Source organism: Parasteatoda tepidariorum, chromosome 4 (genome assembly GCF_043381705.1).
Source record: "Parasteatoda tepidariorum isolate YZ-2023 chromosome 4, CAS_Ptep_4.0, whole genome shotgun sequence".
Taxonomy (NCBI): Eukaryota; Metazoa; Arthropoda; class Arachnida; order Araneae; family Theridiidae; genus Parasteatoda; species Parasteatoda tepidariorum.
In genome coordinates this window covers 18,602,318-18,626,150 of record NC_092207.1, presented here as the reverse complement: position 1 = coordinate 18,626,150, position 23,833 = coordinate 18,602,318, and the positions used below count along the sequence as shown (strand labels likewise).

Genomic DNA, 23,833 nt, shown 5'->3' with positions numbered 1-23,833 from the left:
TATTATTATTAGGAAATCAATTTTTTTTATTTGGTAAATACAATTTCAATTTTTTTTAAATTAGGTAATAAGGTTATGAAAAAATAAATTTCAAACAAACTTTATAATGAAATTACTGGTCATTAAAATTTAAATATATCTTACATGTCAGAAATGTTAAGAATATTTTTCTGGAAGAAATACATTTTTCCCCCTTAATATAAGCATAACTTCCACGAACATTTACGTAAAAATGGCTCCAAAATAAGGATTAAAATTTTTATGAATGTGTATAGATATATTACAATGTACTTTTTCCTTTAATTTTAATGTTTTTTGTTTCCCGCTCTCCTTTAGATATTACATTATTTCCCTCATCTTTTCAGTGTCATCTATTCGAGAAGTATACCCCGCGCATTCCTACGCCTCTGCACAAATGACATAATTTAATATTTACTTTTATATTTGCTTATAGGATCAAATTCATAGCGCACGGGAAATTGAATTATGTTGAAATTAACTTTTTAAACTATGCGATTAAATCTACAGCATGTGCTGCTTACATATTAGAAGATGCTATCATTTTATTTCTGCGTTGTGGCTCCGTACAAAGTTTGCATCCTTCTCGCATTTTAAGTTAAAAATTATGTTATAAGTTAGACTTTATTTACGTGTTCAAGTATATATCTTTTAACATTTCTTAATCCGGAAATTAATTACTGGCTCAACCTAATGGAAGTGTGTATTATTTTAAGCATTTTAAAAGAAAAAAATTAAGTTCAGCGCTTCTTAAGTGAGTCATACAGCATGCAATAAAACTTTCTTTCCTTCGAATTAAGATCCAATAGTTTCTCAAAATTTTATTGGTTGAGATGACGGCTGCAGAGTAAATATTTTTTCATTCTGAAAAATACAATTAACAGTAAAAAGTCGTTCGAATCACCTGCCTTTTTAGAATATTTCAGTTCTGTGGATCGAGAGATGAAAATGGAGACTGTATGGTTCGTTTTGTTTTTGATGTTGAGTGGATCTGTGGTTGGAGAAAATAATAAATTGATTGTTTTTATGGTGGATGGATTCCGATGGGATTACTGGGACTTTCCTGGACTCAAACTTAAGGCATATCCGCAGTTCCTAACGTATGGAGTAAAGCCACCTTACATCAATCCTGTTTTCCCTTCTCTGTCATACCCAAACATCAACAGCTTTGTTACAGGTTATTGCATTTGATTATTTCACTCTCATATATAACAAACCGACGTCTTCTAGTACCCTAAAATCTCTCTGTATATAAATATTAGTCTGTTTGTATGTCCTATATAAAGCCATAAAACATCCGACCAAGAGCTATTAAATTTGTCATACTTATAGTTCGAAGCACGGAGAAGGTAAACTAGCGACATTTGATCATTCTACGACGAACCGTTCGAGCGGGATGAGCAAAGTAGTCATTATTTTAAATTAAACTATAGATATTTTAAAGATAATATCAGTAATATTTACTAGCTTATAGCTCTACTTGATAAAAAGAAGTTTATTTCATGTTCTATAATATTTTTCTATTCCCTATATCTGATAACTTTAATGCACAACGTTAATGAGGTAACATTGGAATCATACGTCCTCAAATAAGTATTTCTGTAGTTTTTTGAAACCACGTCTTTATTTTGTTTATAGCAACTCTTTAGCTAAAACGTGTTTCTATAAAAGTAAATGATTTAAAATCAATGGTAATTGATGAACGTTGAAATAAAAGAAATAAGTTCTGCACTAAAAAGTAAAATTTATGAAGTTCCGGTTTCCGGTCATAAGTCGTTTAGAGCAGTACTCCCCAACCCCCGGTCCGCGGACCGGTTCCGGTACGTGGATCAAATGGTACCGGGCCGCCCATTTCATTGAAACTGAATTTATACCCCAAATTAAAAATATCTGTGTTCCATTAAAATTTTATTTATTTAAAAAAAAGGGCCCCCGAAGGTAGTGACATGAATTTTTGTAATGTATCATTGTCTCCGATTACCCCCAGATGGAACCGTCTCATTGCAAAGAAACAAGCTTAGGGTTCGCATTGATTTAACGTTCTAGTAAGTTAAAATGCTAAATCACTTTATATTTATTTTTTGGTGTAACTGTATTTTGTTTTGAAGACATGTTTAAATACAATTAAATTAAAATTAATATGATATAAATTAATATTAATATATGTAATTAAAATATTATATATTAAAATTAATATATNAGAAATTATTTTTTCCAATGGTAACAAAGATAGTGCATTAATATTTTAATGAATTACAGTAAAAAGAACATTTTTTCCCACTACTGCTTAAATATTTAAACGGTAATTAACCAAAATTTAAACAGATAGAGAAATGGTCATGTTCTAAAGGTCCTAATCTAAGTTTTATAAGAATTTTATTTGCTTTTAAAGTTTCGCCTTCAGCTTGCTAACACTGATGAATTGTATTTCGCACAAAAATTAAATGTTGAAGGATTATATAAGTAGGTACCAAACATACTAATATAGGTATAAAGTTTTTTGTTGATATGTTTGGTAATTATTAAAACTGCACCAATACTGAGCAATTTTAATACAGATACTGTGGAAATAAATGTCTTACGGCCCCTCGAAAGAGATATATACTAGAGAAAATTACTTGATAGTGGGAAGTTGGTCGCGAGCAATAGCATGATGCCAAGTGACACTGAATACAATTAAACTTTGTTCTAATGGGATGAACGACAATTGCTTAATTTAATAATGTAAAGCCACCGGGTAGGGTTACAAACAATAATAAATAAAAAGAATTTAAATTATTTTAGCGTTGTCGACTGTACTTGATTTTGTAGTGTTTTTCAGTACTAATTTATTGATTCTTTTCTTCTTATTCATCTCGTACGAAGAGGAGTTTACTGATATTAAAAAAAATATATGAATGTTAGGAATTGTAAATATTTAAAGGAGGTCAAAAAACAATTTGTCGTATCATTGTTGATTATTGGGCATAGAAGATTTTTATTTTTATTTTTCTCTGTCTGACAATAGTGTAATAATTATTCAGTTTTATAATATTGAAGTGATAGCTAAAACGAGAATATATCTACTACTCTTCAATATTTGTTTCTTTCCATTTTTCATTGTTTTGTTTGAACTTTGCCTTCCTAAAAAATTTAAACAAAATATAATCTCAATGAATTATGTGTAGTACTATGTTATGTTCTAAGAAAGAAAGACGAAAGTTAAATTATTAGCATAATTTGTATCTTAAATTGCTAGACGCTTATCTCTAACAAAAATGCATTTGAATTGATTTAAATGACAAATTGGGTTAGTAAGAGCCACACAAAAAATACGTTACTGCATGCCTTTTAAATAAGACAACTTTACATACATGAGACATAACATGACTTGCATCGTTTATTTTACGGGTGGTTTAGATTTTATGTCATACGAAAACACAAAATTAACATTTTCAAACATATTATTTAAATTTTATCTAAGTGTTTCTTAAAAATTTAATATTCACGTCACAACAACATAAAAAAAATGATTTAAATCGAAGTTTTAATTATAACTTCGATATTATCTACTTTCATTCGATTTATACATCTACTTGGATTAAAGCAATGATTCAGAGACCTATAAACATTTATGACAATTTCATTTTTCAGATGAAAGTTTGTGACATGTTTTATTGTTTCATCTGTGGTTTATCTGTTTTCTTTATATTCTGACTTTAATAGGAAAGTGCAAAAACGACTTCTTTCGAGAACAGAAGAGATACAATGCAAAATGAATATAGCATCACAATCGTATAAGTAAAGTTCTAATATATGATTTGAAACTATTATGATAATTAGTTTCAATGTAGTTATGATTACATCTTTATTAGCATAATATTTCTTCGAGCATAAATTAATAAATCGTAAATGATTAATAAATCGCATTTAATTAACATTGCGTTAATATACACAAAACTGAAAGGCATGTACTAAAATTTACCAAATTTAAGATTATTTCAATTTTTTTTCTTATTACTGATTGCTTTATTGTTGACTTTTAATTATTCAACTAAACAGATCACTTTTTATTTTAAAAAAATTAACTCCTCCGAAAAAAAGATTAAGTGTACAGTTTCATTTGGCGCCGACAATAGTTCTATTGATTATAGATCGGGGTTAAGACATGATGCTCAAGATTTGTCTCAATCATGCAATTTTCTCAATGACTCGTCATTTTAAGATAAAACTTTTTTCTTCTTTCAACTAACGTTGGTTTTGTATTAATAAGTTTCATAGAAACAAGTTTTAAAATCGTATTTTATAAATTTATAAACTACAAACGTAACTTATAAACGTCACACTAGAGCTGCACAATGGGCTATAGGCGTCGATCTGGGAAACAGAATCTCTGCGAATCTCTGGGGAAAATCCTCTGCAGAGGGGATGGCTCCCCCCGTTTTGGTAGCCCGACGACCTGAAAGCGAAGTCAAGCGCTTTACGATAGAGGAGTTTAGTGATGACCGATACAGCGCACCCACAGTCCCTACGCAGGCTGGTTGAAGTGGTTATCCACTCGCTTACTGACCGCAGCCAGTGTTGCTTGACTTCGGTGATCTAGTGGAAACCGTGTTTTTACGATCATTCCATTAAGGGAGGAACTAACAGTAACATACAGTTAAACTCGTTTTCTATAAAATAGAGCTGTAAGATAGCGATCATTACTAATGTTATCTTTTAAATGATAAGATAAAGTGTTGATAGTTCTAATTTCTTCAATGCCCAATGTAATCTTATGAAGAAAAAAAAATTTCCTTTTTCATAATTTTTTGAGGATAAAAATAAATAAAAAATAACCTTTTCAAATTCTAGACCAATCACTATTGATTAAGATTCGAGTAAAAGAAGGATTGAATTCATCCTTTGTTTTAGAATCGTTTTGGGGTTATTTGTTGTTTTCCTTCTTGCCTATTATATGTCCAATCTGTTCGCAAATAAAGTTTTGGTTTAAATTTGTAATAGTAAAAGTTTTATAACTCTGATTCAAAATTCTAAAATAATCGAAAAATTCGACTTTAAAATGACTATTTATTAGTTCTTTACTTGCTTGTATTAAATTTAGAGTTCGTAAACAAGTGGTAAAGATTTTTTATTTTTTTTTAAAGGAAAAAAAAAAATCAGAATATAAGCTGAAATTTTCTAATTTCGGATATAGATACATTATTTAGATTTATTAAAATATTCTAATTGTGTGAAATATAATAAATTGTGAATAAATAATCCCAAGAAACTAAAGCGGTAAGATATTACGTGATTAAAAATTTCATTTGTTTCAAAAATTTATAAATAGGAAATAAAAGTCGACATGCTTCGAGCACTCAAAAACAGGTGCCCATTTTCAAGACTTGTCAGACAAGTCTTGAAAACAAGTGCCTGTTTTTGAGAGCTGGACTTTAATTTCCTATTTATATATTTTGGAAGTGAATGAAGTTTTTAATCAGGTTATAATGAAATGTAATTTTTTATTTTAACATTACTACCACTTTTTAATTTTTTTCCTGATGCATAATAGCTCTGATTAAATTTCAAATTTAAGGAGCTAAATCTACATGTGCGCTGTATTTTTTAATATTAAAGAATAAAAAAAAACATAAATAAGTTACAAATTTTTTTTTTGTAAAAAAAAAATTAAATTATTAGAATAAAATTTTACGCGATTGAATATGTAAGAATATTTCTTTTTAAACTCTAAAATTCAATTATAGATGAAGAATAAAAAGTTTTAAAGCATTGTCTTTTGATTTGATCACAGAATGGAATAAACAAGTTTTTGGCTATTTTTCCTCCCACATTAGCCCCAGTAGACTAAGTACGTTTCTCTTTCTCAACTTGGTTTGTAAGAGCAACTTCTTGTAGTTTTTTCTCTACTATTCCCTATAAATTTTCAATTTGGTTAAGATCCAGCATATTAGCTGCCTACAGTTGCTCCAACCAGATCAAGAGTTGATTTTGGTGTATGAGATGAAACTAAATCTTTTTGGAAAATGAAATCATTCCCTAACAAATCTTTTGATGAAAGAATCACGTAGTGCTAAAGAAGATCTTTATATATTGCTGTTGTTTCTAATGCCACTTGCCAGTACTAGCAGGTCTGCCGGAAGAAATCAAGTGAATTTAAGGCAGAGGGTGCGTTTCTTGTTTTTCAGTGGCGCCACTATGGCCAACCTGTTTATATTGTGGGCCTATTCAAACATCCACAGAAATAAGGGGAACCGGGCTCGAATCCCAGCGATGTCTGGTCGATACGAGCTCCGCATCCGGCTTGAACTGACCACAAAGTTGACGTAAAATATCCTCAGTGGTAGACGGATACGAGTTAGAGTCCCTTGTCTCTGGATAACCATGGAACGTTCTCGTGATTCTGCTCTCCTTGTAACACAAATGCAGGTTAGTTCCATGGAAATTCCTTCCACGAGAGCAAAATTTCTTATAATACTTGATCCAGGAGTTCCCTTGTCTTCTGGATTGGGTTCAAAATTACAAGGCTGTGGAGTAGTCGTAAACCCAAAAAAATTGGGCCGACTGTTCAATGACGGTTATAATATGAAATAAAATGTCCTATTCAGTACCCCCAGAAGTATTGATTTGTTATGGGAAAATTGAGGACTTTGTGACCCAACAGATTTAACGCACCCCAGCCATTTATTACATGAGGAGTCTTCGTCTGATATATTTCAGAATCAACCCTTCTTTTCAGATCGATTTCTACTCATACAACTTTATACCATCAAAGTAGTTACACATTTTACCAAACGCTTCAAACAGTTTTTATTAATTGTTTCTTGTTTCATTCTACTAACTCGAATGCTTTGATTGTCATAAGACTCACAGAATATTTTTTCGTCACTAAATGATATTATTATTTTCCAATCCTCGAAGCCCTTCAACAATCTTGATTTGCACCATCTCTTTCTTGCCATAAGTGGTATTATTTCTGAGACACGAAATTAAAACTAAAATTTATGCAGATGATGTAATGTTATAGATTTAGAAATATTAAGACCTCTTTCAATTTCTGATAAAATATCGTACGCTTCTTAATTGATTTTTTAAAACTATAGTATTAATTTTTCTGTCATCTCTGATCGAAATAATTATTTACAGATTAAAATTATTACCTATATAATTATTTAAAAACAATTATTTCTAAAATTTGCACTCTTCCGATACTGTTATAAGAGGTTACAAACGCTTCACTGAGAAAAATTCAAATCATTGTAGCTTGAAATACTTGATTGATTTTTTCCTTGTCTGTGTAAGCGGTTAATTTATAGCTTTATTGATTCTAGAACACCGCGTGAAAACGTCCATTTTTAGGCCTGTTTAGACGATCCAATTTCTTGGACAGAGATTGTTTGATATTGATGGAAACTTGTTTTGCTTTTGAGCTTGGATCGTGTAAACAAACATCCAAGAACTTGGTCCAACTTCTTGGACGATAGTAGAGCATGTTCTACTTTCCATCCAAGTTTTTTTCTCTCTTAACCAATCAGCGTCTTAGGTTTTGTGACGTCAACAAGCTGGCAGCAAATTATGTCATTTGGTTGTGGGTTTTCATATATTTTAGTCAAAATAAATTGATCTGTTGAGGTTTATTTGTGTTATTATGATTTTATTTGAATTTATTTAGTAATTTTAAACTTATGTAAGTATTATTTTGTAATGTTGAATATGAACAATGCGCATGCGCAAGTTTTTCTTTCAACGAATCAGCGACATTCAAGAACTTGGATAGTGTCAACGAATCATCCAATTTCTTGGACAGAGAAATCCGACCAATTTCTCGGATTCAAGAAATTGGACCGTGTAAACAGGCCTTTAGTTTGAAACAAATTCCAAGCATAAACACTGAAAAAAAAGTTTCTTTTTTTTAAAAAAATAATCGTCAGCAATAAATTTAAAATTTTCATAAGCTACTCGTTAATTATTAAAAATAAATACTATTTTTACAATAAATACCAATTAAAATAAATATTTTAATATTTTAAAATTTAGAAATAACTTTTTTAATTATTATCTTTAAAAAATGAGCAAAAACTTTAACATCGTAGTCTGATTGGATATAAATTCTTCACAAGATTATCGTTTGCATTAAATAATTATTAAAGTGTTTTATTGTCATCAAGCGAAAAGAAAGATTCTAATATTTTTGAATCAGAAACGTATTATTTCAGAATTTTTTAATAACTTGTACAAGAAAGAGCACATGGTGTTTTTTTTGGCCTCTGTGCATGAATCTAACTATACACATACAAATTTCAGGTCTGTATCCAGAGAATCATGGATTCGTTGAGAACTATTTGTGGGACAAGAAGACGAATGAGTTCTTTCAAATGATTCCTCTAGAAAACACAACAGACCCAATGTGGTGGCAAGAAGCAGAACCCATTTGGATAACTGCTGAGAAGCAGAAAAAAAATGCAGCCGTGTACTTCTGGGCAGGTTGCGAGGTTGGTAGACACAACCTCCACCCCACAATCTGCGAACGACATCGGTACGACCCGCCAACTAAAGAAGGTAAGAACGACGTGAAAGAGAGAATAGACGATGTCTTGGAAATGTTCCATCCATCCCCAGCTCTTGGCTACGATAGGCTGGACCTTGCAATGATATATCTTCCATGGGTGGACTGGGCTGGTATGTATATTTCATTAGAATAAATAACTTTATATGGAAGAGCTTTCAAAGTATACGTGTAAATCGTAACTCTGATTGTTAGCCCTAAGGCCGTGTTCGTATACTCTAAGAAGCTTCATATAATCAACACGAGTTTGCCTTCTAAATATTGATGTTTTTTTTTTTTAAAAAAAATATAGTTATTAAACTAACTACTTGATGCCGAATTCTTTTGCTGTGCTTATATGAAATATAACTTGCAGTTTCTGCTCAGATTACTCCTAAAGTTTTTAACAATACTATAAAAAGTTAAATCCTAAAGAAATATAAAAGTACCCAGATTTTAACAATCTCTGATACCCATATTTTAACGATCTCTGTCATAATGGGATACCTACAAGTGACGTAGTGGGGGTATCTCGATCCTGATTGGGTTTTGAAATGTCGCATGTTTACGTTAGCAACAGTTCTTTTCATTCTATATCGAGTGAACCAAACCCGTCAAGCATCAGTTCTCTTAAGTGACAGATTCTATAATCTTTCACAATTATTCTTTCTCAAATATTTCAGTTCTTTCACCATTTATTTCTTACTTAACTCAAAGACAGGCACGAAACCATTTAGAACATAAACAAACTAATTATAGATTGAAGTTGCCAGGTACACAAAACAAAAATATATCACGGTTACAATAAAATATATAAACAAATTATAAATCTTAGTTAAGTAAAAGATGTAGACGAGAAAGAATTATATTTCAGCAATTTCGATGTGCGATACGGCAATATATTTAATTAACTTCACGTTAATTAGCATTCTAACGTATGCTTAGTTGTAAAAGCTTAGTTGTACGTCATAGATTACATGTACGGGTATACGTTATCTTCTTCTCAAAGAAAAAAAGATCAGAAAAAGACGCTACAACTACATGAGGGCTGAAAAAAGTACCATCAAATTTACACTACCCTTCCAAACGCCAGTCATTACGTAAGTAAAATCCAAACTGATTCGGATTTTTCTTCATTCGATACCGTTGTCTATAGAGACTAGAAGAATCGTAATTAAAAAATTGGTGGTTAAAATGTAAAAAAAAAATTCCCAAGAGCCATTTTGTCAGCCTAGGAATTCACAGAAGCTCCACAATTTTGAGACAAAAGTATGTATTCAGAGACGAGCTGCTACCCATCAATCTGAAACTTGATGGGCTTAAAGTCATCACTGAGGTTTGAACTCTTGTCATACAATACACAGTGATAGCTCACAGTGCTTTATCTCCAGTGCCATCGAGATTTAAAATTGGTGAAAATGGTAAGATTTGTTAAAATATGCTGAAGGAACCTGCGAACCATTCTCCCGTAGAACGCAACTGATAATCAAAGTTTCTCAATCCCATCATGCTTTGTACAATGCTTTATGAACTTCCCACGTGTTTCGATCTTTAGCTCATATCTGGGGATTATCCCGGAACTACTTCATTGTTTTTGCTCAACATTCATCATCTTCAATATCAATGAAAGAAGGGCGGGCCGTAAATATAGTCTTAAGCACCTAGATATAGGCATATGCTTATGCATTGAAAAAAAAAAAGTTTTTATTCCTGGGACATGAAGTGTCTGACGACAGGCCTCTTGACACCAGTAAAGAATTGCTCTAAATAGCTAAAATCACATTTTAAAAATTTAACCTCCGTTATTATTATTTAGTTCTGGAAAATTTCTTATTTTGCTCATTCAGAAATGTACTATAGTTTGTCTACGGTAAGAACTCCCCCCACCACAAAGGAGAATGGCTTCACTTCACTCTAGGGCTAACACAAAAGAAAAAGATTTCCTTTTTCTCGCCGTCCGAGCCAAAACTTATCCTAAACAATGACCCCAAACCCCTATCTGAATTAGTTATACTTCGTTACCATAGCCACCGACACAGGTCCAGACGAATGTGGTTCTTACTTCAGACATACTATAAAACTAAAGTTTATTTTATCCTTTTTAGAACTGAATTTGATTAAACTGGTTTCTTAAAAATGTGGGTTAATTATTGTAGGCCACTACAGGGGAGTTGATTCAGTTGACATGAAGAATGCAATAATGGATATCGACGACGTTCTTGATTATCTCCTTAATGGTCTGAAAAAGAAGAAACTACAAGAGAAGGTAAATTGCATTTTTTTAACACTACTATTCAATCTTTATAGAATATTCAGAATAGGGCGGTTTTCTCCAGAACTACAGCGAAGAGATTTTAATGAAATTTGGTTTGAACATAGGTTGATAAAGTATAAAATGTAACCATGCAACAATTGTGATAGTATCTAACTTTCCAGATACGGAGCAAGGTATAAAACAGTGATTACACAATTGAATAGTATTACGTTATGGATTCGCGCCTGTAAGCTGGCACATATATTTATCTAAACTAGCTTAATTCTATATCAATTTTACTTTAGCTAGCATTTATTGTCATAAACTAAATCCAAAAAGGCTCAGAAATAGAGTAATTAATAATTAGATGACTAACTTATCGATGGCGATCTGGACAAGTTAGTTGCTGGACATTACTAAGTTTGTCAAATCATTAAATTAAGATAATAAAAGAACTCCTTCTCAGCCAATTTGAATGCAATTTTCTTATTGATAATAAATTAATAATCAATAAGAAAACGCAAATTTAGCATTAAATTAAGATAACTTAGGTGCATAAAAGTATAGTGGTTCCAAAACGTTCATGATACGTCATGAAAGCGTTTATACGTCATCTAACGTCATGAAAGCGTTTTAGAAGCGTATTAGGCTTTGGTAGTTGTACAATTCTTAACTATTTCGGTATGCCTTGCCCCCTCTCCTAGTTTGTAACCGTTGTATGGACCTTACACTATGATTTCATAGTCGAAATAAGTCATTTTTATAATTCCTTTGACTCCTTGACCTACTCTTTTAAAAATGATTGGATGGTGGTCGAAGAGAGAGAGTACGAGTTCCAATTTCCTTTCTCAGAGCGTCGAGGTCTGGGGAACTGGCAGGTCCCTTTTCAGAAACCATCAAATCGGCCCAGCCCTCTATGTGGCTGAGTTATTGTCTGCTGAAATGAAATCAAAGCGAACTGCATTCTTGGAAAAATCAAGCATGGAACTCGAAAACTTCGTTTCTGTTGTTAACATCAGTCAAAGTACCCCTTTCTAAAACATGAATGAACATGTTACTATTCAATTTCATACCTGCCCAGACTATCAAATTTCCACTGCTTAATGGACAAGATCATTGGGCAGCAGATGTCTGATTCATACTTTCCTATAGATAGTATCTTGACCAAAGAGCCATATAGAGCTTAGAAAATTTTCTAGTCTTCTAAGCTGGTTTAAAAATGCAGCTTTAAAAATTATAATAAAATGAAAATTCAAAGAACTACTCTCTTAAGTAGGATTGAAAAGAAACAATGATTCTACTTTTGCCACAGCAAAAATGAAATCTTGAAGGTGCAACACTTTTGAAAGACGTGAGGGGGTGATTTTAGGTGGAGATAGAAAATAATTGTGTAATTGGTGAGTAATTGGCGACTAATTATTGGCGAATAATTGCGTAATTGGCGACTTTCGTTACTGCCAGACAAAAATTGATTTTTTTTCTTCCTTTTCTGTCAATATGAAATATTAGTTCTTAAAATTTCTATTTTATTTCATGTATAGTTTTGTGTTTAATTTTGTTTATCTGGAAAGTGACTAAGCTTTCGATCAGCGATAAAAATTTTACTTGTGCTATTTATAGTTGTAAATTGTGTTCACCTTAGACGCAGATATCCAGTTGAAGTTTGAGCTCCCAGAAGGTAATCTAAATTTTAAGCCTTATATAGATACTGTGATTAATTATAAGATTTTTTACTGCCATCGCAAGGGAATAGAACCATTTAAATATCTTGATCAGCAGTCTCAAAGGGCAAAATGTCAAAAAAATTAATAGTTTTCAGTTAAATATTAACGTGTCTCATTTAATAAACAAACTTGCCTGTAACAGAACGACTTTAACAAAGAATAGTAGTAAAATGACAAGAATTGTAGTAAAAGAACAGTCTACGTAAAATAAAAGCTGGCGTAAACAAGATCGAAACTACTTTTAGCTTTTATAAAACAGAGAAATGCGTTTGTCTTCGTCTTTTAAACGATATATTTCATATGTATTCCAATTGATTTCGGAATAAAATTACAGAAAGAGTTTACCAATGTCCGAATTTTTGAATGACAAAAGTCCATTTAACTCGAAAAAATGCATGTTTTCTATTTATTCTTTTTTTTCCAGTTTTTCCATGAGAATTTCTGATCACGATAATTAGTACACAACAATTTCTATATCAGTAAATCTTGTAAAATGCAAACAAGTTTAATCTAACTTATTTTTTTGCCAAATATTTATATTTGCAATAAAAAATTACAAACTGGTGACATTTTGAAGTGAATTTAATACTAAAATATAACGAATAACAGAAGCTTAAGAAAAAATCACTCATTTATTAGCCTCATAATAATAACATGGCATTTCAAATGTTTCTAATACTGCACAATAAANTTCTTAATTTCGTCTTAAAATCATCCGGCTTATCATTCAGTCTTTGCAAGCGTCTCACTTATATCAATACTATAACTTCCAATACCGAACTTTCTAAATGTTTCAAGCATTTTCCTTTTTAAAAACTATCATTCTCTATCCATATATTCTTTCATCATTAACCAACATCTCAACTTTTCCAAACCATTCTCTTGACCCAACATCTTTACAAACGGTAACAGTCATCTTAAAAATCATCCGGCTTATCATTCAAAGTCTTTGAAAGCATCTCACTTATATCAATATCATAATTTCCAACACCAAACTTTCTAAATATTTCAAGCATATTCCTTTTTTAAAAACGATCATACTCTATCCATATATTCTTTCATCATTAACCAACATCTTAACTTTTCCAAAGCATTCCCTTGACCCAACATTTTTACAAACGGTAACAGTCATCTTAAAAAATCATCCGGCTTATCATTCATAAAATCAATACTATCATTTTGAAATCCAAATTTTTTAAATGTTCCAAGTATGTTATTTTCATTCCATATAAGTTTCCAAGTCTAATCCATCTTTTTCTCTAATTCGAGTTTTTAAGTGGAACACACGTAATTTTGATTTTCAAGAGTTCCAAAATAACTACTAACAAGTTGAAGAGAATATGGAACACAATCCATTACACACAAAAATCAGAGTTTTTAAATTGAACACATACAATTTTGATTCTCTAGAGTTCCAAAAATCTCCAAGTTGAAGGGGAATGCAAAATGGTTACTTCTTTTTCGTGCCGCAGCAAGCAAATCTTCTGAAGAAGCTGATGCTTGCTTTTTTAACCCTTTGTCCAGTTCTCCGGACTGATGACCTCCTAAGATTCAAAAATCGACGTTCCTTTCTTGGCTCTTTATCATGGCAGAGATCCTCTCTGCTTCCAGAATCTCCGTTTGAACTATCTCTGCTCAGAAATTCACGGACAATCCTGTTTGAAACAATATCGAAATATCTATCTTCTATGTTTCGTAGGGGATCGTCAGGGGATAGGTCCGGTTTGTAAGAACTTGCTTCGTCGTTTGATTGGTAGACATAACGTTGCAAGCAGTTTTCGCAGATTGATCTAGGAAGCGGATCTTCGTCTGCCCGGACATTTTTGCTGATGATTGATTCAATTTCAATTTCTTGGCTAACTTCAGGCTGCGGTTCGATTTTTTGCCAAGTATGTATGGTGCTGCTTGTATCTCCTTGACTGACATCAGCGAAATAAGATTCATTCTTGGATTTGTTTCCTGCAAGGACTTCGGAGTTGGGGCTTGAAGCAACACTATCATTTAAATTTTTCCTGAAATCAAATTTCTCAGCTGCTTGCAAAATCAACAATGTCGTTGAAGCCATAAAAAAGGCAAAAATATAGCAAAAATAGAGACTCCAATAATTTGAAATTATAGCCAGCAGAATAAGCATTGGTGCAACTACTCGGCTGCATAAATAGTAGACAAAAACTCTGTCCATCTTTAAAGATACTTACACAAAGCAAAATGGGCGTATTTATTATCAATAGCGATCAAATACTAAATGTTTCGCGCTTAGTTATAGAACAAATTACATTGTTAGAAAGTCTAAATTCTATCTAATTGTTCAAGAAGCACATTTCTTGAATTGTTGCGTTCTTGTACTTGAAACAGAAGTTTTATTTGTATATAAAGAATATAATTGTTTAAAATACTTAACAAACACAATGTTCGTTATTGTTGCAGTTTTAAATTTAAAATCTCTCATCTAAGAAAGTGTACAATTTCCATTTGCTTATGCATTTGAAAAACCATTGACTTTAAAGAAATTACCCTAAAATATAAATTGTATTAATGTTAATTGTGTTATCATAAACAATTTAATTAATTTGTAAAAATGTATTTTAAAAATCAATATAATTATCTGTTTATAAGTATTTACTTAGAATTTATTTATTTGTGATTTTTTTTCGTGGGGAGTATAATTTTCGGTCTGCCAAGAAAAAAGTAAGAAATCGCCAAGAAATGTAGACTCAACAGTAAAAAAAAAAAAAAAAAAAAAAAAAAAAAAAAAAAAAAAAAAAAAAAAAAAAAATTTTTTTTTTTTTTTTTTTTTTTTTTTTTTTTTTTTTTTTTTTTTTTTTTTTNTTTTTATGAATAGCATTTATTATGCCAAACATTACTATGAATGATTCTTGATTTCATAAATAAATATAAAGGAAAATATAAAAAATGGGCGAACAGCCGAATCAACAGAAAAATGAACGGAAATGACAGAAAATTCAAAATTGAGATTTTTATATATAGTTGGCATTTTTGCATGATAAATTAAATATTTTTCTCAGAAATAAATTCTGTTTTATTAGGTTTATGGGATTATGTAAAGCCACTTTTTTTTCGAAATTGATCGTGAAGAAATCTTAGTATGCAATCTTAGATTTAAATCTCAGTATGCAAAAAGATAACATATTAAATGAATTTAAAAAAAAATTAGCTGCCAATGCAGAACTTTTACCAATAAGATAGTTCCGAAAATCTAAATCAATGTTCATACAGTTTTCCAATTGTTTCAGTAAATAATTTTTTTTTAACGACGAGCACTTGGGACGTAGACCCATTGACCTCAGGAATGCCAGAACTACTAACCTCTTCTCGTTACCCAGTGGGCACCTGTGGCGAAGCCACGACGGTGGAGCAGCGTCGCCCACGTCACACAACCACAAACCAGTTTATAGGGCGGGACACATTCACGCAATCATACACACAAAGGAGAAAGGACACAGAACACAGAGAGAGAGAAATTTAGAGAATGCCTCTATGCATTACTTATTCTACGGAATTTCTGAGAAGTGTGTGAACTATCAATCATTCCATACTTTTCCGGCTCCTCATTAGACACTCTATAGAATGCCTAGGCCAAGTCTAAAAGTAGTAGAGAGCGTTGTTTGAATGAATGGTTTCGATTGCCCAATAAGGATCTACTAAATTTCTTAATTTCGAATTCACCTAAATTGGTAGTGTAAATCATCTATACTTGTATATCTGCAACACTGTCAGAAAATTTTGTTTATTGCTTGTTCATACGCATTTGTACAAAGCGCAGTACTGAACGCGAAGTAGTAATCATTCGAATAAAATATAAGAGAGAGACAGACATTTCGGTTCTATAACAATTACAGTAGACAACACGTAATTTAATTTTCCTTTTATGACGTTAACTGCTAACCTAACCAACCTATAATAGTTGAAATGTAAATATTTGCCTCATTCGAATGAGGACCATGAACGCAGTCATGGTCAAGGTCAAAGGAAGTCGCTTTCCTCATTTGTGTAAGGTGTAAGGTAATGAAAAGTTTTTCCTCGCACAGGTAAAAGAAAATGTCACATTAAAATGTATTAATATACTCTTATAAAGCCTTGTCTATTACACTGGAGAACATTTTTTTTTGGAGTTTAAAACGGATCTTAGATATTTTCGCGTCGATGATTTCAAATTTGCAATCAGTTCCTCTTTACAAGCTAAAGTTTTTATCTAATTTAGTAATATATTCCTAACCAGGATATTTTAAAATTCATTCAAATGAATACTAAATGTCTCCACTTCTCTGCTACGTTAGGAGCAGTAGGAAGAAGGCGATAATACATTTCATTTTATGATGTGATATGGTAAGGTCACGCGTTTTTGATCTGAAATACCATTTTCAAAGGAGCAGGCAAGTGTATATGCATGTATATAAGCCTATACGTTCTTCATAAACTTATACATTTAGGCAAAAAATAGACTTAACTAAAAATATAATTTTAAAAACAATCTGTAACTTTCTGAACAAAACTAATTCAAAACAATAATATTGATGAAATTCTCCTCCTACACTCGAAGTGAGGTCAAATGCTGGCATAAACGCAATAAAAAATTCATTCCTAGTTTCATTAAAATAAAATTAAAATCAGCTTTTGGTTCCTTTCGCATTACTAATTATCTCGCATTACTAATTAGTTCTTGTAATAATGCCGATACGGTAACTAGTCAATTTTAGCGTTTTTTATTTACTTCAACCACAAAATAACCCTCCTTTCTTTGCTATTTCTGAATTTTTGCTAAGTGCTTTTAAAATTATGAATTACTCATAGGTGAACATAATAATGCTGGCAGACCATGGGATGCAAGACGTGACCAATTCAACTTTCATTACACTGGATAAGTACGCACCTAGCATCAAGTACCAAGTGAATTCAGGTCCAACCTCAAGTCTAATACCAATTGACGGTAAAGAGGAAAAGGTAATACATTAACTATTGCTCACTTAACCTTTTACTTACTGCTGGTACAACATGTGGACCACAGATGACGGTACAACATGGTACGCCACAAGCAAAGGGTTAAAGTTTAAATCACATGACGGAAGAATAATGTGAGATAGTGATAACCCTCAAAAAGATAAAGTGACGTGATTAAAAAAAATTAACTTTTAACTATTTGACCAGTTTAATTTCTTTAAGAGGCTATTTAATAGCCTTTACGGTTAGTTATATCGGTTCTCTCCAAAATGGCTGACGGTCTGAAAAATCAATGAAAGAAAACAAAATCGAAGTATTTTGTACTTTTTTTAAATCAACGGTATTGAACGGAGGTATAAATCGTACCATATTTTTACCTCCATGCGTTGAACAGTAGATCCATGATGCGGCTGTACTCATGTTAAACTCCATAACTCATGTTTCAAGCATTCGCCTGCGGGGAAGAGTCTTCAAGGGAAACCAACCCGCATTTGCTTTGCATAGAGAAGAAAATCACGAAAACTTCCCACTGTTAGTCCAACGTCAAAGGGACTCTATCCCATGATCCGTAAACCACTGGGGATATTTTATGTTCGCACTAGAATCAGTGCAGACACGGAAAAAGTACACCAGTCTTCCAGCCAGCCATCAGCGGGATTTGAATATGGGTCACTCTATGGCTTACTGACATCTCGTAATGATTTCAAGTTCTTAAAATTATTTGAAAGTATAATTTTAAGAATTCCAATTTTGTTTTTCATGTGAGTACAACAAATATTTTGGAAATGCATACGTAAAGGTTACTTTCACGACCTGCACGGAACATGCATTTCACTTTTAGACATCTGAAAGGTTAACATGTTTATAACTTGCTGTGAAAGAAATTATAAATTAAAAGCTAGTACTGTAAAAGAAGCAAGAAGAAAAGTGCAAAAAAAGTTAAATAAATAAATAAAACTTTTAAACGAATTTTTATATTTGGTCGATTATCTACTGAACTACTTGGTATACTGGGCAGACTTTAACAACATTTGGTTTGAACTAGGTTGATATAATACAAAAATAATAACCATTCAACTGTTGTACTACGCAAACATGACATTCACCAGGGTCAGATGGTATCAAACAGTGGTTACAGAATTGAAGTTCCTGTGGCAGTTTGTCCCACTCGTTCAATAACGTTGAGTATTGAGTATAGTAAAGTGCGGCGTGCTCTCTGCTTTCGCTTATAGCACTGCGTTTCAATAGGTAAGGCTTAATTTAGCCTATCAAGATTTATATGAGCTCTGAGGCTCTTCTTCAAATTCCTACAACGCTGTTTTCAGAGAGTAAGTGGTTCTCGAGGGGAGGAGTTACGTGTTACAGTTGCCTTACTGAAAGCGTCTCAAACATGTTCTCTAGAGTTGAGGTCTGGAGATCTGGTTGGTCAGTCCATCCGGCGAATATATTCATTTTCCTGAAAATGGTTGATCAGAAATGCTCTGGATGGTGTCATATTGCCACTCTTTAAAATTAAATCCGGACCAACTGCACCTCTGAAAAGGCGAACATAGAACTCCAAGACTTCGTCCCTATACCTCATACTTGTCAGAGTACTTCTTTCACAAAGATGGAGGGGTGGGCGAGAATTCAGCATTTGCTTTGCCTGAGCAGCAAAACTTGGCTGCTATAATGGTCGATTTCTCGGACATTAGAAAACTGGTAGCTGGTCCCTGGTTTTCTTCCAATGCAAGTACGTCGAGAGTCAGTGGTCAGAGTAAAGCGCGACTCATAAGTGAAGAGAACATTATACTATTGATTCATGCTCTAATCTAATCTCTATGTTCTCTGCACCAACATAAACGATTCTTTGACCCTTGAAATTCAGTTTCATGTGGCAGCATAGAGGTCAGGAGCTGTAACGTCTCGCTGTAATCGACAAATGCCGTTCATCGGCAATCGCTGTGGCTATTGTCTGACCTTGTCCAGGCTTTCTTTCGACAGATTCGGAATTCTGAAAGTGTTTCCATAAATTGCACATGATGCTGGACGTTAAATTGAATTTTCTTTAAATCTGAGTTTGAGTCCCCTTGAAACCAGGCTAACCATGGGAGGGTTTTGTGGTTTTCCTCTCCATGTAACGCAAATGCGTTTTGGTTCAATCAAAATGTCCCCCAAGAAGGCAAGTTTCACCCAATACTTGATCCAGGAGTTTCCTTGTCTTCTGGATTGGGTTCATAATTACAAGGTTACGGAATTGAACATTAGTAGCCATAAACTCATTAGTAGACGGGAACTCAATATTATGTTGGCTATTCTATGACGGTTATAGAATAAAACAAAAATCTTGATTTGAGGGCTGGGGTGGCTAGGGGAATTGAGCGCTCACCTCCCAATGAGGTGACCCAGGTTCGAACCTAGTGATGGCTGATGGATACGAATTCTACACTCGGCTCTCACCGATCATAGTGTTGACGTAAAATACCCTCAGTGATAGACGGATCATGGGTTAAAGTCCTTTTGCCGTTAGTCTAACCGTGAGAGATTTTCCTCTCCATATAAAGCAAATTCGGGTTAGTTCTATCAAAAAATCCTCCGCGAAGGCGTATTTCTCTCAATACTTGATCCAGGAGTTCTCTTGTCTTCTGGATGAGGTTCAAAATTACAAGGCTACGGAGTTGAATATTGGTAGTCGTAAATATGCACCATCACTTTTCAAGCACAGCCAGCAGTTACTTCACCGACGGCCCAAGCTTATGTTATTGCTGGGCATGGTAACGCAAGAGGGAATGCATGGAGAGTGGGAAAATCACGTAAGCTTAAGACACATATTTTATTTACAAAGAGTATAGCCCTTCTTATGTGTATACAACGTTACTTAGTTATTAAGAAAATTCACTTACTGTGTTATCGAACCTTTTAAAATGTTTAGCTTTTATTTTACACTTGATTTATTTTTATTAATACTATTGAATTTATGGTTTGCAGCTCTACAATGATATAAAGAATGACAATATAACAGGACTACACATCTATAGAGTGAAAGACATCCCCGAAAAGTATCATCTGAAGAAGGCTCCTCGGATCGGCCCTCTTTACTTGAATACCGAACCCCGTTATTTCATTAAAGCGGTAAGCATTGAGAAGCCTCTAAACTGTTTCATTTTCATTGTAGGCATTTGCCTTAATCTTCGTAATTAGAAATAATGATTCAACCTGTTCCTGAAGAAGAAAATCTCAGACCCTATCCATGCGTGGAAACCAGCTTCAACACCAACATTTTGGCTATTAAGTCGGTTAACAGTCAACATTGCTACGTCACAAAATGAAAGAATCACGTGTTCTCTATTTACAAAACTTTAATAGTCTGAAAAAATCACAGACATATGGAAAGATAACGCTTTATCCGTATGAAAAGTACTTAAAAAGAATTGTTTATTAAGACTGAAGTAGCAATTCTGTATTAATGACAAAACACGCTTTACACGAGATTTGCGAAGCGTTTCACATGTACAGCCTCCTCATTCAAAGAAAAAGAACACCCTGAATTACTTTTGATCCCGTGAGGGAAAAAAACCCTATTCGGAACTTTATATCCCACAAATTATTCTACCAATTTCATTCAAATAAAACTATATAATTTATCAAAATGTAGAAATTTGCTTACCTTATAAAAATTATGCGATCATTCGTTGAAGAAATGTAAGAATTTTTTTTCTTTCAAAAACTGAAACTAATGCTCAAGATTTATTGCATTTTACTATTACCGATTAATATTCGAGACATTAAGATTCCTTATTAATCAAAAGCAGATCACTACATGGTAGGTAGGTACTTTATTGACGTCGCACTAGAGCTGCACAATGGGCTATTGGCGACGGTCTGGGAAGCATCCCTGAGGATGATCCGAAGACATTCCATCACAATTTTGATCCTCTGCAGAGGGGATGGCCCCCTTCTTTGGTAGCCCGATGACCAGCACTCGAACACTTTACATGTAGAACAGTTTAACGAGGACCGATACCGCGCACCCTCGGTCCCTACGCAGGCTGATCAAAGTGGTCAGATAATTACATGGAGAGTTAGCAATGATGTGCTCTTTTTTTTCCCTTTTTGTGCGTTGGCCAGTACAAAAAAATAAATAAATAAAAACGGAGCATAACTTAAATAACTTTTGATCTAGTGATCGGATCTTGGCGTATTAGGACTCATTCTTAATGGTTTAAAGGGGTGACCTTAAATATGATAATTAATAATTGCAGACCATACTTTATGATACTGAATAAGGCACAAAAACGTAAGTTCTCTGAATAAATATGCCTTCTTCAATTCCTACTATTAGTTCACACTCTCCCTATATCTTGTTCAAATTTTCAATCGTTAATAAAATATTTTTTATTCATCCACTCAAGTTCAAATGCATTTTTTTAAACTTGTAGTGAATGTGACACTTGATGTTAATACAGTTTTTCATTAGTTAAATATTAATTCATTAATTAAATTTAATTAATTAATTTTAGTTTTGTGTGAGAGAAAAAAATTTCTCATACATAAGATATTTAGCAGGATATATATTTAGAAATCAACACCGTCAGTGGCGAAGCGTGTAGCAAAAAATTTCTTTTTCAGATTTTATATTAATTATTTAATAAAAAATAATAAAAATAAAATTTTTTGTTGTTGATCTACGTAAGAATTGATTTTTTAAATTCTTTTTATAATACTTGTTTTCTACGGATTTGGTTTCCCGATCGTCAGAATGGGAAAGGAGAAAGCCGCAATTCAGGCCCAAATAGTTTGGCCAGGAGGGCGGTTGAAAGTTTGGGCCCCTTAATGTGAATTTTACTTTTCGCGTATTTCACCAAATGACGAAAATTTTTTAAGTGAAGCGAAAATTTTTGACTCTTATAAAATTTGATACTTCAGACATTATCCAACCGATTCCGTTCAAATTTTTTATTTCGTCATACAAAATAACAATCTTTAATATGATGTAAAAATTCATATATCCCACAATCCAAAATTCTTTTAACTATTATTAAATTATGTAAAAAAAAAAGTAATTATTAATTTTTTTGTTGTTGCGTGGAATTACTTTTGGATAAAAGAGATTTATTACTCAGTGGAATTTTTTTCCGGACTCGCTTAAAAAGTTCTCAAGATACAGCGAAATACACAAAAAGTGAAATCCAGGGCTCCGAACTTTTGACCGCTCTCCTGATAATTCCCATATTGTGGCTCTCCTCTCCTCGGATTTTTACGGTCATTAATCCAAATCCGTCTTAAAAAAAAGTATATTTATTCAAAGAATGTACGTTTTTTGTGCCTGACCTGGCAACTTAAAATATCGTCTCCTCCAATTAATCAGCATATTTAAGGTCATCCCTTTAAACCATTAAGAATGAGTCCTAATACGCCAAGATCCGATCACTAGATCAAAAGTTATTTAGGTTATGCTCCGTTTTTTTTTGTACTGATCAAAGCACAATAAGGGGAAAAAAAAGAGCACATCATTACTAACTCTCCATGTAATGATCTGACCACTTTGATCAGCCTGCATAGGGACCGAGTGTGCCCTGTATCGGTCCTCGTTAAACCGTTAAGTGCTAGACTTCCAGCGCAGGTCGTCGGGCTACCAAAGCAGGGGAGCCATCCCTTCTGCAGAGGATCAAAATTGCGATGGCATGTCTTCGGATCATCCTCAGGGATGCTTCCCAGACCGTCGCCAATAGCCCATTGTGCAGATCTAGTGCGACGTAAATAAAGTACTTCCCTACCATGTAATGATCTGCTTTTGATTAATAAGGAATCTTAATGTCTCGAATATTAATCGGTAATAGTAAATTGCAATAAATCTTGAGCGTTAGTTTCAGTTTTTGCAAATTTTTGTTCACATTTCTTCCACGAATGATCGCATGATAAGGTAAACAAATTTCTACATTTTGATAAATTATATAGTTTTATTTGAAGGAAATTGGTAGAATAATTTGTGGGATACAAAGTTCAAAATAGTGTTTTTTTTTCAATTGCATATGTTTAAAATGTTAATAAAAAATGTGCTTGTTTTATTTTTTTTAGTTAAGTATGAAGAGTTTAATTGAATAGCTAAATTAACTTTATGTAAAAAGTATCTAAAGTAATTAATGAAATGTGACGTATTGTCGTGAAGATCAATCACTGTGAAGAGGAAATTAAGATCATCTAAAAAGCATTTCATGTATTTGATGAAATCGAAGAACCATATGACTGACTGAGTCATGTGAGTTGACGTTGAGTCATAAAATAACTTCCGTATGCAGTAAGTAAGCTAAAGAAGATACACCATAATTTCAAGTTAAATTAATAACATAATTTATAACTTAACATGTGAGGATG

At 32.8% G+C, this 23,833-nt stretch overlaps 1 protein-coding gene across 1 annotated transcript in view; it reads left to right on the top strand.

Moving 5' to 3' along the window:
• Positions 1 to 586: 586 nt before the first annotated feature.
• LOC107447269 (glycerophosphocholine cholinephosphodiesterase ENPP6-like) overlaps positions 587 to 23,833 on the top strand; it is a 35,536-nt gene continuing 12,289 nt past the window's right edge. Inside the window, exons 1-5 of the mRNA XM_071179476.1 lie at positions 587 to 1,195; positions 8,302 to 8,676; positions 10,699 to 10,808; positions 17,333 to 17,482; positions 20,447 to 20,590. Coding sequence (XP_071035577.1) covers positions 961 to 1,195; positions 8,302 to 8,676; positions 10,699 to 10,808; positions 17,333 to 17,482; positions 20,447 to 20,590 — 1,014 coding nt within the window. The 5' untranslated portion in view covers positions 587 to 960. The remainder of the gene's footprint in view (positions 1,196 to 8,301; positions 8,677 to 10,698; positions 10,809 to 17,332; positions 17,483 to 20,446; positions 20,591 to 23,833) is intronic.